Below are 13304 nucleotides of genomic sequence, written 5' to 3'. Positions count from 1 at the left end.
GCTAAAATTGCAAATTGGAGAGCTGCTGAATAAAGAGCTAAATAACTATAAAACCACATGCGTAATAAAAAATGGGAAATTGTCTCTGAATATCAACGTCTTCGTCATACTAAACGTTAATTTAAAGGTGAACAACCCTATTAATATTACATTTTTTTATGAAAAAAATGTGTAGTTTCTCTGTTCTTGTGCTGCGGATTTTCAAGATCAGAACTTTCGCTTTCTGTGTCTTCTAGTAATCGTTATCTCTATGTGTTCTCAGACTGTATAGTATATTTAGTATATTGCATGTGATAGAGGGAGAATGTTGTGCAATTGACTTGCAGTGTCTGTGAATGTGGTGAAGTAGCAATAATTTTAGCAGTGGAAAAATATTGCCCGAGAAGCAAGACTGGGAGGAAGGGAATGGGTTACACACCTCCCCGAAATGTTGTGTTTGGTGTAAAGAGAGATTGGGGCTACTGGACATTTTAATTACTGTGACCGTTGGTTGCTGACGACTTTTTATTTACTAATTATTATATTTATTTGCAGGAGATGTGACAGAACAAACACAGTTGCTTCATTTAGAGAGCGAGAAGCTCTTGTACCTAAAGACCTTTTAAGGTGAGGACATTAATTTAATGAAAAAGGTAACAGGTAACAGGGTAAAAGTTCCCTTGCCCTCAGGGCTACTAATGAAATCGTTTTGAATCAGTAGGAAATGTCCAGGGACCTGTAGGAATGTGCTTTTTTGTTTAACGGCTGTACAAATAAATATAACCGAGAGAACCTGTTGTTTTGTGACCACTGAGACTACACAGACTTCTCTCTCCCAGTGACATGGCTCATTGTAGCCTCTGGGAAGCACTCTCCTTTAATTGCATTTTGTTTCCCTTCCTAAATTATAGTATTTATATAAAATTACTTTTCTCACAAGGGAAACTGAAATACAGCGACGTCTTCCTTATTAGCCGTCAAATTATGCTGAAAAAATATCTAGAAATTCTGCAGTTTGCTTCCTTAGCCGGTCCCAGATCCCGTTCTCCCTCGGATATAGCCGACACGACACTTATTAAAGATGAACCAGCGCTAAAAACAGCGTGAGGATAGACAACACAAGTCTAATTGCCTAATTTAAGGTAGTAATTCCAAGGCTCTGTGACACACCTTTATGTCAATTCACAGTTATTAGGGGGATGTGCTCTTTTTCCTTCACCTTTTGGGTTTATATACCCTTTAACCAATCTTTTTGAACAGTAACACCTTCTCGGGTTTGAGATTGGGACCTTACAAACGTTTATAAATCTGCAAGCTTTGATTTATTTTTCTTTTCTCCAATGTTCAGCCACTAGTACTCAAAATAGTGTAAACCCTTTTTAATAACACAATATTTGTTCAAAATTACACTCACATGTTTTAACAGCTTAAAATCACATATAGAAAAGTCTCCTCAGTGACAATATTCCAGACTTGCGGAAGTCATTCAGTCAGTAATGGTTGCCGGCGTTCTGGCCTCGGCGTGCAGTTTGATGACATCGTAAACTGACGCATTTTGGCTTCTGACTTCTTCAAAGGCTTTTGAGGAAGTCAGAAGATGAAACGCGTCAGGCTGCAACGTCATTCGAATGTGTAAAGAAGAAGCAGGGCCAACCGGCATGGATCCACAAAATTAGTTAAAAAGTATATCTTTTATTTGTACAAAGTTAAAAAATTTATAATTTGTATCTCCATCTGCCCTACACGTTTCACACCCACACCAGTCATGGGCTCATTCATTCGACGGTGCCCAGGACTGCACGCTGTGGTCAGAACGCTGGCAACTGCGGAGACTTTTCTATATGCGATTCACCCAAAAGCTGAAGGAAAAAGAGCACTTCCCCTAATAACTGTGAATTGACATAAAGGTGTGTGACAAGCCTTGGAATTACTACACTATATTGGGCAATTAGTTTTGTGTTGTCTATCCTCACCGAAACCGTTGATCAGATTGTGTTGGTTTGATGACATGGATGTGGTTGTGTGTCATTCCCAGGAGAGCCTTTGTGAAGATGAGTACGACTCCTGAAGCTTTTCTCTCTCTGCGCTCCCACTTCGCCCGCTCCCACGCTCTGCTCTGCGTCAGTCACTGGATCGTTGGCATCGGAGATCGACACTTGTCCAACTTCATGATCAACATGGAGACTGGGGGAATGATTGGTATAGACTTTGGACATGCTTTTGGCACTGCCACCCAGGTAACAGCCCAGGGAACTTTTAGTACCATTACGGTTTACAGCTGGTAAATAGATACCGGACAGACTGACCCTAGCAACCAGGCAGCCATCTTACTGACCAATGGTGCATTGAATAGGAGAGGCCTATCATACACAACTACAATACAAAAAATAATCAAGTTTGCCCATTGCATTTATTGGCTTTCTGGTATCCAGAGAGAATTTTGGATCTTGATGCCCTAAGTCTACTAGAAAATCATGTAAACATTGAATAAACCCAATAGGCTGATTTTACTTTCAATAAGGATTAATTCTATCTCGGTACAAGGTACAATTTTATTATTACAGAAGAAGGAAATCATTTTTAAAAATTTGGATTATTTGGATAAAATGGAGTCTATGGGAGACATCCTTGCAGTAATTCTGAGCTTTCTGGATAACGGGTTTCCGGATAATGGATCTTATACCTATGTATGTATGTGTGTGTGTGTATATATATATATATATATATTTAATTTTAATTGCAAACTGTGTGTGTATTATGAAAGTGTATTATATGGTGAACTTTCCCTTTAAATTCTATTTCACCCAAATAAATTGATACATTATGTTATGAAGCCTAATCTCCAGGATGTTATTAATCTGAAGTCTTGTTGCTTTTGAAGTTTTTGCCAGTCCCAGAACTGATGCCTTTCCGCCTGACTCGCCAAATAGTCAATCTGATGTTGCCCATGAAGGATTCGGGACTGTTTGACAGTGTGATGGTACATTCTTTAAGGGCGTATCGCTCAGATCCCGGGTTGCTCGTTACCACTATGGATGTCTTCATAAAAGAGCCTTCACTGGACTGGAAGGTAACCTTATTGGCTCATGTTTTCTCATCATCTATAGGACCTTAGAGACGTGTGTGTTATTAGGCTGCTGACACACAGTTCAGCCATAAACATGTTCATTGTAAAGGACAACTGTCATTTGTCTGTATCAAGTAGAAATGCTTTGTGTAACCTGACAGTGAGGGCTTCCCACCAATAAAACGTCTGCTCTCTTTGCCCCAGAATCTAGAGCTGAAACAAATGAAGAAGAAAGGAGAATGGAAAAAAGCTGTAGACGTCACTTCCCATAACTGGTATCCTCAACAGAAAATTCATTGTGCCAAAAGAAAACTCGATGGTGCAAATCCTTGTGAAATCACTTGGTAAGTTGGTAGGAGACTGGGGTGTCTGGTACCTCCACCATCTCTGGTTTTGTTACACGCCTTCTGAGTGTCAGTGGCACTGCACATGCTCAGTAAGATCTGGGCTGCTGGTGAGAAGTGAGCACTTAGGTGTCAAATATAATCAAAACATTATCAGGAAGTAAGAGTTGTATCTAGCCTTGTGAGTGTTATTTTATACTGTGTATTGTGTGTCTGTGCAGCAAATCAGCAGAAAGGAAGAAGGGGAGCTACTGGGGCATCTTTATCAACGGTCGAATTGAAAATTTGAATTTTAAAGGGGTTGTTCACCTTCTAAACACTTTTTTCAATTCAGTTGTTTTCAGATTGTTCCCCTGAAATAAAGACTTTTTTCAATTACTTTCCAATATTTATTTTTTACGGTTTTTCCAAAATCTAAGTTTAAAGGTGAATGTTCGTGTCTGTGGTGTTTGAGTCTGGCAGCTCAGTAATTCAGGTGCAGACTCTGAACTGTTACAATTTTGCAACATTTAGTTGATCCATTTCTCAGCAGAATCTCTGGAGTATTAGCAACTATTGTATCAATTCTAACAGCTGCCTGTAATGAAACCCAGAGATTCTGCTCAGCAGGGACAAAGAAATGTATCAACTAATGTATCAATTTAGAACAGTTTACAGGGTCGGCGACCCCCCCCCAGAGCTGCTTCAGAAGGAGAGAAATAACACTTTACACTTCAATATTAGGAAAACCGTCACACATAGAAAATAGAAAGTCATTGGAAAAAGTCGTTATTTCTGGTGATCTATCTGAAACCAACTAGTTGTTTGAAGGTGAACAACCCCTTTAAAATCGCATTTCGAGTTATTTTAGTGTAATTCGACTAGGGAATAGTCCAAATTCAATTCCAATTCAAAAAAATTCGAATTTTGAAATGTACTGTCCCTTTAATAATTTGACTATTCGCCATCTAAAACCTTCAGAATTGGTGTTTTAGCCTATGGGGGGACCTCCCTACAATCAATTTGGAGTCGTTTGGTGGACTTTTGAAGAAAAAAAAATGTTTTGAAAAATTTGATTCCAATTTGCAGCTCAATCCTAGTCACCCATTTTAAAAAAAAAAAAAAAATCTTTTTTCTTTTCAAATTTCGAGTTTATTGGAAACTCCCATAAACTCGAAATTCGACCCTTGATAAATCTGCTCCTTAAGGTACAACATTTCTAGCTACTTCTTTACTGGGATTTCATTGATGTGTAGGAATTGTTTCACAATACAATGACCTATTTGAAATGTATTAATAGAATTGAATTTTTAAAACTCTGATGATCTGAATTGACCCGAAAACTCGAATCGAATTCAATTCGAGTTTAAAAAAAAAACTCGATTCAAGTTTTTTCTCCGAAAAAAACTTGAATGCTAGGAAGGCTGCAATTAGCTCTAAATTGATCCCTTGACCTCTCTCATTGACTCAAATGGCAATTTAACAGGTTTTTAGGTGGCGAATAGTCAAATATGAGTTCCAGGGCCAGAGTCTCGAAATCTAATTTTCTCCCTAGTAAAATATGACAATTTTGACCATAAGAAAATTTGAATTTTTCAATTCTGCCCCTTTTGTGTTTTAGTGAAGAGCTTCGCCTGGGACATGAAAGTGCTCCTGAATACAAGGATTTCATTGCTGTCGCTCGCGGTGACAAAAAGCACAACAGGAGAACAAATGAGCCCCCAGATGGACTCACTGAAGAGACACAAGTGCAGTGCCTTATAGACCAGGCCACAGACCCCAACATCCTCGGCCGAGTGTGGAAAGGGTGGGAGCCATGGATATAAATACACAATTTACTCAATGAAGGCTTTATGCATTATTCTACCTGAAACTGTTCTACAGAAATAAATATAATGGAAGGAAAATAAAATTTTATAATGAACTTCATTTATTTGTTTTTATTAGTTTTGTTAAGCCAGCCAATCAGATTCACTAATACAGATCCATCTTGAGCATTGATGTCAGGAGGCCAGATGTGTCCCACTAGTATAATATAAATATATACAGTATATAGGCTACCTGGGCAACTGGAAGACAATGATTCGACAAAAGCTCAAAATGGAAAAAGAACAAATCTTCTAATATCCTCATATTTTGCAACTGGGGGTACTTTATTTATTATAATACACACATTTCAGTGAGTCATGTGACAGAAATGACATCAGAACTCACCGTTTATAACTGATGACATCAGAACTCACCGTTTATGAGGATATAATTTACAAGATATTCATGGCTTTTGTGTATTATAATAAATAAAGTACCCCCTATTGTAAAATATAAGTATATAATACACTAAAGACATGAATACCTTGTAAATTATATCCTTATAAACGGTGAGTTCTGATGTCATCAGTTATAAACGGTGAGTTCTGTCATCAGTTATAAACGGTGAGTAGTGATGTCATCAGTTATAAACGGTGAGTTCTGATGTCATTTGTGTCACATGACTTGCTGAAATCTGTGTATTATAATAAATAAAGTACCCCCAGTTGTAAAATATGAGGATATTAGAAGTTACCTCGGAGTTCCATGACCTGTATAAAAACACTTGGCCTTCGGCCTCGTACTTTTATATTGTCATGAAACTCCTCGGTAACTTATAATATCCTTATATTTTACAAGGGGGGGTACTTTATTCACTATATTATGTTACTGAGAAGCTTCATGTTCGGCCGAGTGCTTTTATTCAGGTCACAGAACTCATAGGTGACTTCTAATATCCTCATATTTTCCAACAGGGGGTACTTTATTTATTATAATACACAAGTTTTAATGAGTCATGTGACAAAAATGACATCACTACTCACCGTTTATAACTGATGACATCACTAGTCACCGTTTATAAGGATAGAATTTACAAGATACTCATGGCTTTTGTGTATTTTATATATATGTGTATATGTGTATATATATATATATATCTCATCTCCTCCCAGAATGGGTTTCACTGGGTCATTCAGTTTAGTAGTGAATGTTTTCGTATAAAATACACAAACCTAAGTGGTGCTATAGATACAAGGGGCTGGTAGTGCACTGCTACACACGACTACTCACCTCAGCCGGGCCTATAATGTAGTATCAGAGGCAGGACTGCAAGCTTTCCATTTGCTTGGCTCATAAATAGGAACATTAGATTTATTGAAGAAATAATGTAGAAGCAAAAGGGAACTTGCTTTGTACACAGAATATCTGTGGCATATCCATGTCATACACTCCGACGTATATGGCTTCTCACCGTGTGCTTCAAGCAATGCATCGAGCAGCTTTGTGCTGGTGAAATACATAAAGGTTAAGAAATACTGACTAATGATATAAAGCAAGTGGCCAAAACAGCTCCAACAATCTGTGTCCCATTGGCATTAAATGAAATCTCCTAGTTTGTCTTGGGATCTGGGAACTCTAGTTCAGCAACAGCTGGGGAAGTGAATGCTTTGGAAGAAGTAACATAATAGAATGTACTACAGTGGGGGTAATATCATTTGAGGAGGGTTGAACTGCATGTTCAGAGGAAACCATGGCACTGACACGAATCCTACAAAGGAGAATTTGTAGACTCCTAAAATTCTCCTAATAAAAAACAGGTGCTGGTACCACTGAAAGCTGTGGACTCTATAACAATAGGTTTCTGCTAAAATATAATGGGGATTGAAACCCTTGCAATGCTGACGATTTTATTTGATTCTTCAGTATCCAGTTACATTCTGAAATATTCGCTTGGATGTTGACTGAGCACCATTTTTTTTAGTAGAATTTCAAGTATATTAACAGTGTTTATGCCAAACCAGTGGGAATTCTGGGAAGGGAAAGAGGTTTAGCCTCCTATAGACTTCCAGGGGAGGATCTGATAGAATTGTGTTTCATACAAGAATATTGAATTTCTTCCTCTGGTATGAAAGTTGTGTGACCCCAATACTCAGCAGGTCCATCCACCAATAGAATGTTGCCACTGCCCGACATTTCATCCAACCAGCATTTAGAGCCCTCCATACCCACCGCATTCAACTATCCATCTGCCCATCCCCTGCCCCTGTGACAACCCCACAGCTCACTAATAGCAGAATGGACAACACTAGTCCTACACTGACTATAGAACAATTTTAAAGGCCAAACCTACATTCAATATAAGCACAAATAGGAATTGGGTTAGACTTGCCTTCTGCCTTTTTGTTTAATTTTAAAAAACCTTTCTATGTTCCAGTATAACTTCTGCAGATTTTAATGCAAGTAGCTGCTCTTCCTGGAAAAGAGGGTAATGAAATTATCAGTCAGAGGTAAGTGCTTCTATATAATGAGTTCATGCTTGTCTATAAGCCTCTATACAGGCAGCAATGGGGGGGGGGGGAAGTGGCTCATTAAGGGGCAGATTTATTAAGATGTGAGTTTAGAGCTTAACAAATAAAAACTCGCCCACATTCTATTCATTCCTTTGGGGATTTTTAGAACCATATTTATCAGCTGGTGAATTTACCCATAGGTGAGAAGAAAATCCTTTTATTTATTAATCTCTAAATTTTGATAAACCTGCCCCTAAGTCTATTTGATCTGACAACTGATTCCAGGGCCAATGGAGCACTAGGTGGAAAAACCAAGACATTCCTTTGATATCATTTTTTTTTTAATTTATTTACTTTTTTAATTTGTTAATAAATGAATGGTTGATTTTGTAGGACAAGTTTTATTTATTTGGGTAAACAATGTAATGTGTGTTGCTGGTCCTGCTCCAAACATTGGGAATAACATCCCTGAATTCCTCTGGAGAAAACCCTCCCTTGTTCTCTTCAGAACTAAACCCCCATCTGAACTGTAACCTGCATCACTTTATATTTGTACCTGTAACCCTTCCATTTAGATTGTAAGCTCTATGGGGCAGTTACCTCATCCTCTTGTCTTTAACACTTAGGGACATATTTATCAAGGGTCGAATTTCGAATTGAAAAAACGTAGAAATTCGAAATCAAAAAGACCAACCGAAATTAAGTCAGTTTTTTTTTTTTTTGGTCTTAAAGGTCCCTTTTCGATCAAATAGGCCCATATTTGGCTGAATTTGAGTCGTATGAATCAAAGGAATAGCGCATTCGATCGAATTTGATTCAAAATTTTTTCCAAAAAAAAAAAAACTATTGATTTTTCAAAGTCCACCAATTGACTCCAAGGTTCTAGAAGGTCCCCAATAGGCTAAAACAGCGATTCAGCAGGTTTTAGATGGCGAATGGTCGAAGTCAAGTTTTTAAAGAGACAGTACATGATAGATTTCGATATTCAAATTTTTTTCAAATTTGGACTATTCCCTAGTCGAAGTACACAAAAATAGCTCGAAATTCTAATTTTTTCATTCGAAATTCCTAACCCTAATTCACCTCGACCTTTGATGAATCTTCCCCACAGTCTTTAATGTAACTGTACTTTGTATTTATTATTATATCAACTCTGTGTGTACTATGAATTGATTGTTGTGCTGTACAGTGCTGAGTACATAAGTCACTCTGTATACAAATAGATTTTACATTCAATTCCAACTGCAGTTGCTTCAGTTAACCACAAGGAGGCAGCGAGGTCCTGTGAATAAAAGTGTTAGACAAGTTCAGTAATGAAAGAAAAGGAGTGAGAAATAAAAATGTTGCTTTGCTAATTCCTTATTGAAAGTCACATGATGTTGAAGGGTTCAGATTCGGTTCGTCCAGACACTTGGACTAAATCCTGCTGAAAAAGAATTGGACTCTGCTTTACTACAATCGGTTGCTTTATGAGTTTGTTATGAACAAGCTGGTAACAAGGATACATTAAAACACATATTTTGCCATTTTCCCAAAGATTTTTGATCAATTCAATTGGGTTGTGAGTCAGGCCTTCTCATTATCCCTGGGAAAACAACCGGCCTGTATTGCTCCCTGAACCGACTAAACAACTACAGATTCAATGTCAGTTTCTATTGGCTGAGGGTTTTCATGGGTTGCAAAATAAAAATCTTCCATGAGAAACAGTATAAATGGCATTTTGCTTTGTTTCAATCAACCTGATTACCTCAATTGTTTTATGAGAACACTGACAACTGTACAATCCCAGTGTTTGTGGGTAACTGTACCCCATGTTACATTTCACATTGCTGCTTGGACCAGAACTATGTGATAATAGAAGAATAGAAATGTATCCATCAATTCTGTTACTAGACCAGTGAAGTTTGTCTTAAGCTCAACAAAGCAATCGGGGAAACTGAAGCTACTCCATGTTTGCTCCTTGTCAGTTAAATACTGTAGTAATTAGATTCTCAGGTGTAAATTTACTAAAGGGCGAAGAGACTAATGTTGGCGACGATTCGCCAGCGTTACTGCTTTTAGGCACCTTGCTGATTTACTAACGGGCGCAGGCGTAACTTCGCTAGCGAAAGATAAGACGCTAGTGCTCATTCGCACTCTATCACCAGGCGAATTTTTGCTCTGGCGAATGGACGTTACTCCGCAAATTCACTAGGATGCGGATTTTACTGAACGTTACCTCTTTCGCCAGACTTGTCTTCACCACCTCAGACCAGGCAAAGTGCATTGTAGTTCATAGATCTTCCACAATCTTCTGTTACTTACATCATATTTTTTTGTGGAAAAAGTCCAAAAAAACTCTGGCGTCTTTCCTTTTATTCAGAGTGATAGCTGCAAAAGTCCGTAATAACATGGCACATAAACTATACACTGGGCTCATGTGTAGGGCATTATAACAACTCTATTTCTTTATTAAGGTTCCCTGGACTTGTGTAATATAATGTATTTGCTGCAACATATACTTCCATTAAACGTTATAATTTCCCGCTGTATGCAAATTAGCTTGAGCGAAGACCTCTATCGAAGTTACGCTTAGGCATATTTGAACGATATCGCTTCTTCGCTTTGATTGCCGAAGTAACACTAGCAAACAATTGCCAGCGTTCGGCGCCTTGGATGCAACTTTGCATTTTGGTAAATTGGCGTTGTCTGAGCACATTTTTGCGAAGTGTTGCGCTGGTGAATTTTTGCTGCTTAGTAAATTTACCCCTCAGTGTGCAACTCCCTCCCTTCACCCTTTGCTGTGACAGATTTGTTAGCAGAAGTCCATTATTTGGGGGGGGGGGGTGCTATCTGTGGACTGGGAATCTAATTATCTATCCCACAAGGATTAGCTTCATATTCCCTGTTTCACACTATTTCACATTTTTGAAGCAACACATTAAGAGGCATTTGGAGAAGAATTATGACTGGTGACTAATCTCACCATTGTCCTTATTGTACTGTTTTCTCCTACTATTTTGCTGCTGGTAGTGTCTCATTTTCTTAGTAGTTTTGACTGTTGAATTGTAGTATAAATGTTCTATGGCACATACATCAATGTTCTGTACATTCCTTGCCTTTACAAATAGTCACACTGGGAAACCATTCCTTCCTTTTGACTGTCTCTGCTTCCAGCTTCTATTTTTACCGTTCAGTTATGACTAAAAAAGGAGCGTCAGAGCTGTGAGAGCTCGTGTTTCTGGTGCAGAATCCAGTATTCGGGAAGTGTCGACTCTCTCATTTTCTGGAAGGCCACAGGTTGTTTTGGTGGGATTTTTGTTTTCAAGGCATTTCATACTTTTGCTGTGAGCTCATGTTGTTATGTTGTCATCCCCGCTTGTTTGCTTTCCTGCCACATGGTGGCGCCTCAAGTCCAAAGCTCGTCATGCTGAGGATTGTGACTTAACAGGAGTGAAAGGAGCAATTCTAAGAGCTGGGAATTTCCCGTCCTGGGCACCGGCTATTAACCAAATGCCACTTTCTGGGAATTTACACAAATAAACTGCTGGACGCATTGTACCTCTGAATAGCACACGGGCTCTTGTGTTGTGGAAACTCTGTCACTTCCATTCATTCCCGGCGCATATGGGAAGGCCTCTCGGACATTCCGAAATGTGAAACAGGCCTGATCTTTTAAGTGATGGGATCCAGAAATGAAGAACATTTGGGAAGCTAATAGGAGACAGGCCAAGACCCTCAGTATAATGGATTTCTTTGCTTTGTATTGTGTAGGTTTGGCCCTGGGGGGGATCTATATCAGAAGCGAGGATTTACCACCATGTGTATGTTATTTTCTTACATAGTGTCTGTCTGCTTGAGTTATTCTGTCCAAGTGCAGCATCTCCCAATATATACCAGTAACATGCTATTGGCACAGACTGAAAGCTGCTCCTGCCCGTCAGACAATACATAGGGGTATTTACATGCCTATCTATTATATAATCTAAAGGGTACAGAGTGCATCATGTAAATGGCACCGTAGGAGTTACATTATCTGTACAGTGTGTGTTGGTCTATCAGGCAGAGACGAGACTTCCCTGACTTGTCACCTCTCTGCCACCACTGAACTGCTCACCCCTGGCCAGAATGTTACATTGTTCCTTCTATACAGGGGGAATGAACACTGGATTTAGATGTAGAATTCGTGTAGAATGTAGAATGTCACACAATAAGGGCAGAGACATACACTGCTATTTTGGGAGATTAGTTGCCCAGCGACAAATCGCTTCTTCTTCGGGCGACTAATCTCCCCGAACTGCCTTCCTGCAGGCTAGAACAACAAGTGGTAGTGGCTTCAGGGCAGGTAGAACTTCCCATCGATCCAAGTGCAGTTGCTGAGAGTGCAGTGTCCTACCCAGTGCCCAGACCTGTACGTACTTCTCCTGTAGGTACTTATCTGCCTCTGGATTTGCATTTGATAACATACACAGACACCAGGGTGGGACACAGGCCATGTCACAGGGTTTTACTGTAAGGGGATTACATGGCAGCCGGCAGGGGGCAATGTCTGTCACAGACTATCTATCTATCTGCTTCCAGATGCAAACAGACAACAAGATTTGACTAGTGGTCAGGGACTGAATTCAGCCCGTGGATTTTTACAGGCTGATTTCTGCCCAGTCTGGCCCTAGCCTAATAGTGGGGCATCTTTCCATAAGGACTTTAAGGTGAGCAATGTGCAATTTTCAGAAGCAATTCTCCATGTTTTACCAACAATGCCCTAAATTCCAGTATAATTGCAGTCATGTGGGAAGTTGCATTTGTGCCCTGTGTGTTAATGTGCATGTGATTGTAGTGGTGTATACGCTGTGGGAAGTTGCAGATATCACCATGATGAGGATGGTGGTTTCTCCAGCACCAGAAGCCGCACATTTGTGTATTGAGGACTTGAGGGACCCAATGGTGTTTGGCACAAATATGCGGAACAGTGTGTTTGGACACAAGTACCTTTAATGAACGGCAGCAAAATACCATCATTGGCACCTTTTGTGCACTTGCAGTAGTAAATTACCACTTTTTTATGATTTCACCAGCTAATGAACAGCAGAGAATGAGAAATGGCCATCAGAGACAGTGCATATGCCACAGCTACTGAAGGACAAACAACAATATACTAAATAGTCTAATACACAGGTATATCAGTCCATAGGGTAAGTGTCAACATCAGTGTTGGGTGACCACAAGCCCCTTGGGCAATGCAGACCCTGCTGCCTTGAGGTTAGTAAAGACTCTGGTGTCTGTCACTGTGTAGTTGCCATTTATCAGGACTACATTTGTTGATATACAGTAAGTAGCAGATATACAGTAAGTGCTCATGTGCCTGTACATAGGATTAGGCTCAGTGACTTGGGTTTGCAGAGGATTCTGGAGGGGGAATCTGGGAGCATTTGATCAGTGTCAGAGACAATGACAAAACAGCAATTTGCCCGGCATTTAGTGTCAGACATCAAAAGCATAACTGTGTCTCACGGGCAGAGACAGGGGAGAAATGGCTCACTTTGAACTGATGCTGCAGAGAGAAGAGACAGTTAACTGAGAGACACTATAAAGCTCAGGGAGAGAAGTGGAGGCTGCACTTCCCATTATTCCCATTAC

The 13304-nt window shown here is 39.5% G+C and overlaps 1 protein-coding gene across 1 annotated transcript in view; it reads left to right on the top strand.

The window, feature by feature from the left end:
* prkdc.L (protein kinase, DNA-activated, catalytic subunit L homeolog) overlaps positions 1-5276 on the top strand; it is a gene marked incomplete at its 3' end in the record, with an annotated part of 95847 nt that extends 90571 nt beyond the window's left edge. The window contains 5 exon segments of the mRNA NM_001085601.1: positions 535-606; positions 2015-2216; positions 2861-3049; positions 3251-3390; positions 4991-5276. Of these exon segments, the coding sequence (NP_001079070.1) occupies positions 535-606; positions 2015-2216; positions 2861-3049; positions 3251-3390; positions 4991-5195 (808 nt within the window).
* Between the last annotated feature and the right edge of the window lie 8028 nt (positions 5277-13304).

Source organism: Xenopus laevis, chromosome 6L (assembly GCF_017654675.1).
Source record: "Xenopus laevis strain J_2021 chromosome 6L, Xenopus_laevis_v10.1, whole genome shotgun sequence".
In the NCBI taxonomy this organism is placed as follows: Eukaryota; Metazoa; Chordata; class Amphibia; order Anura; family Pipidae; genus Xenopus; species Xenopus laevis.
Note: the sequence above shows the minus strand (reverse complement) of the source record. Positions and strands in the feature narration are given on the sequence as shown.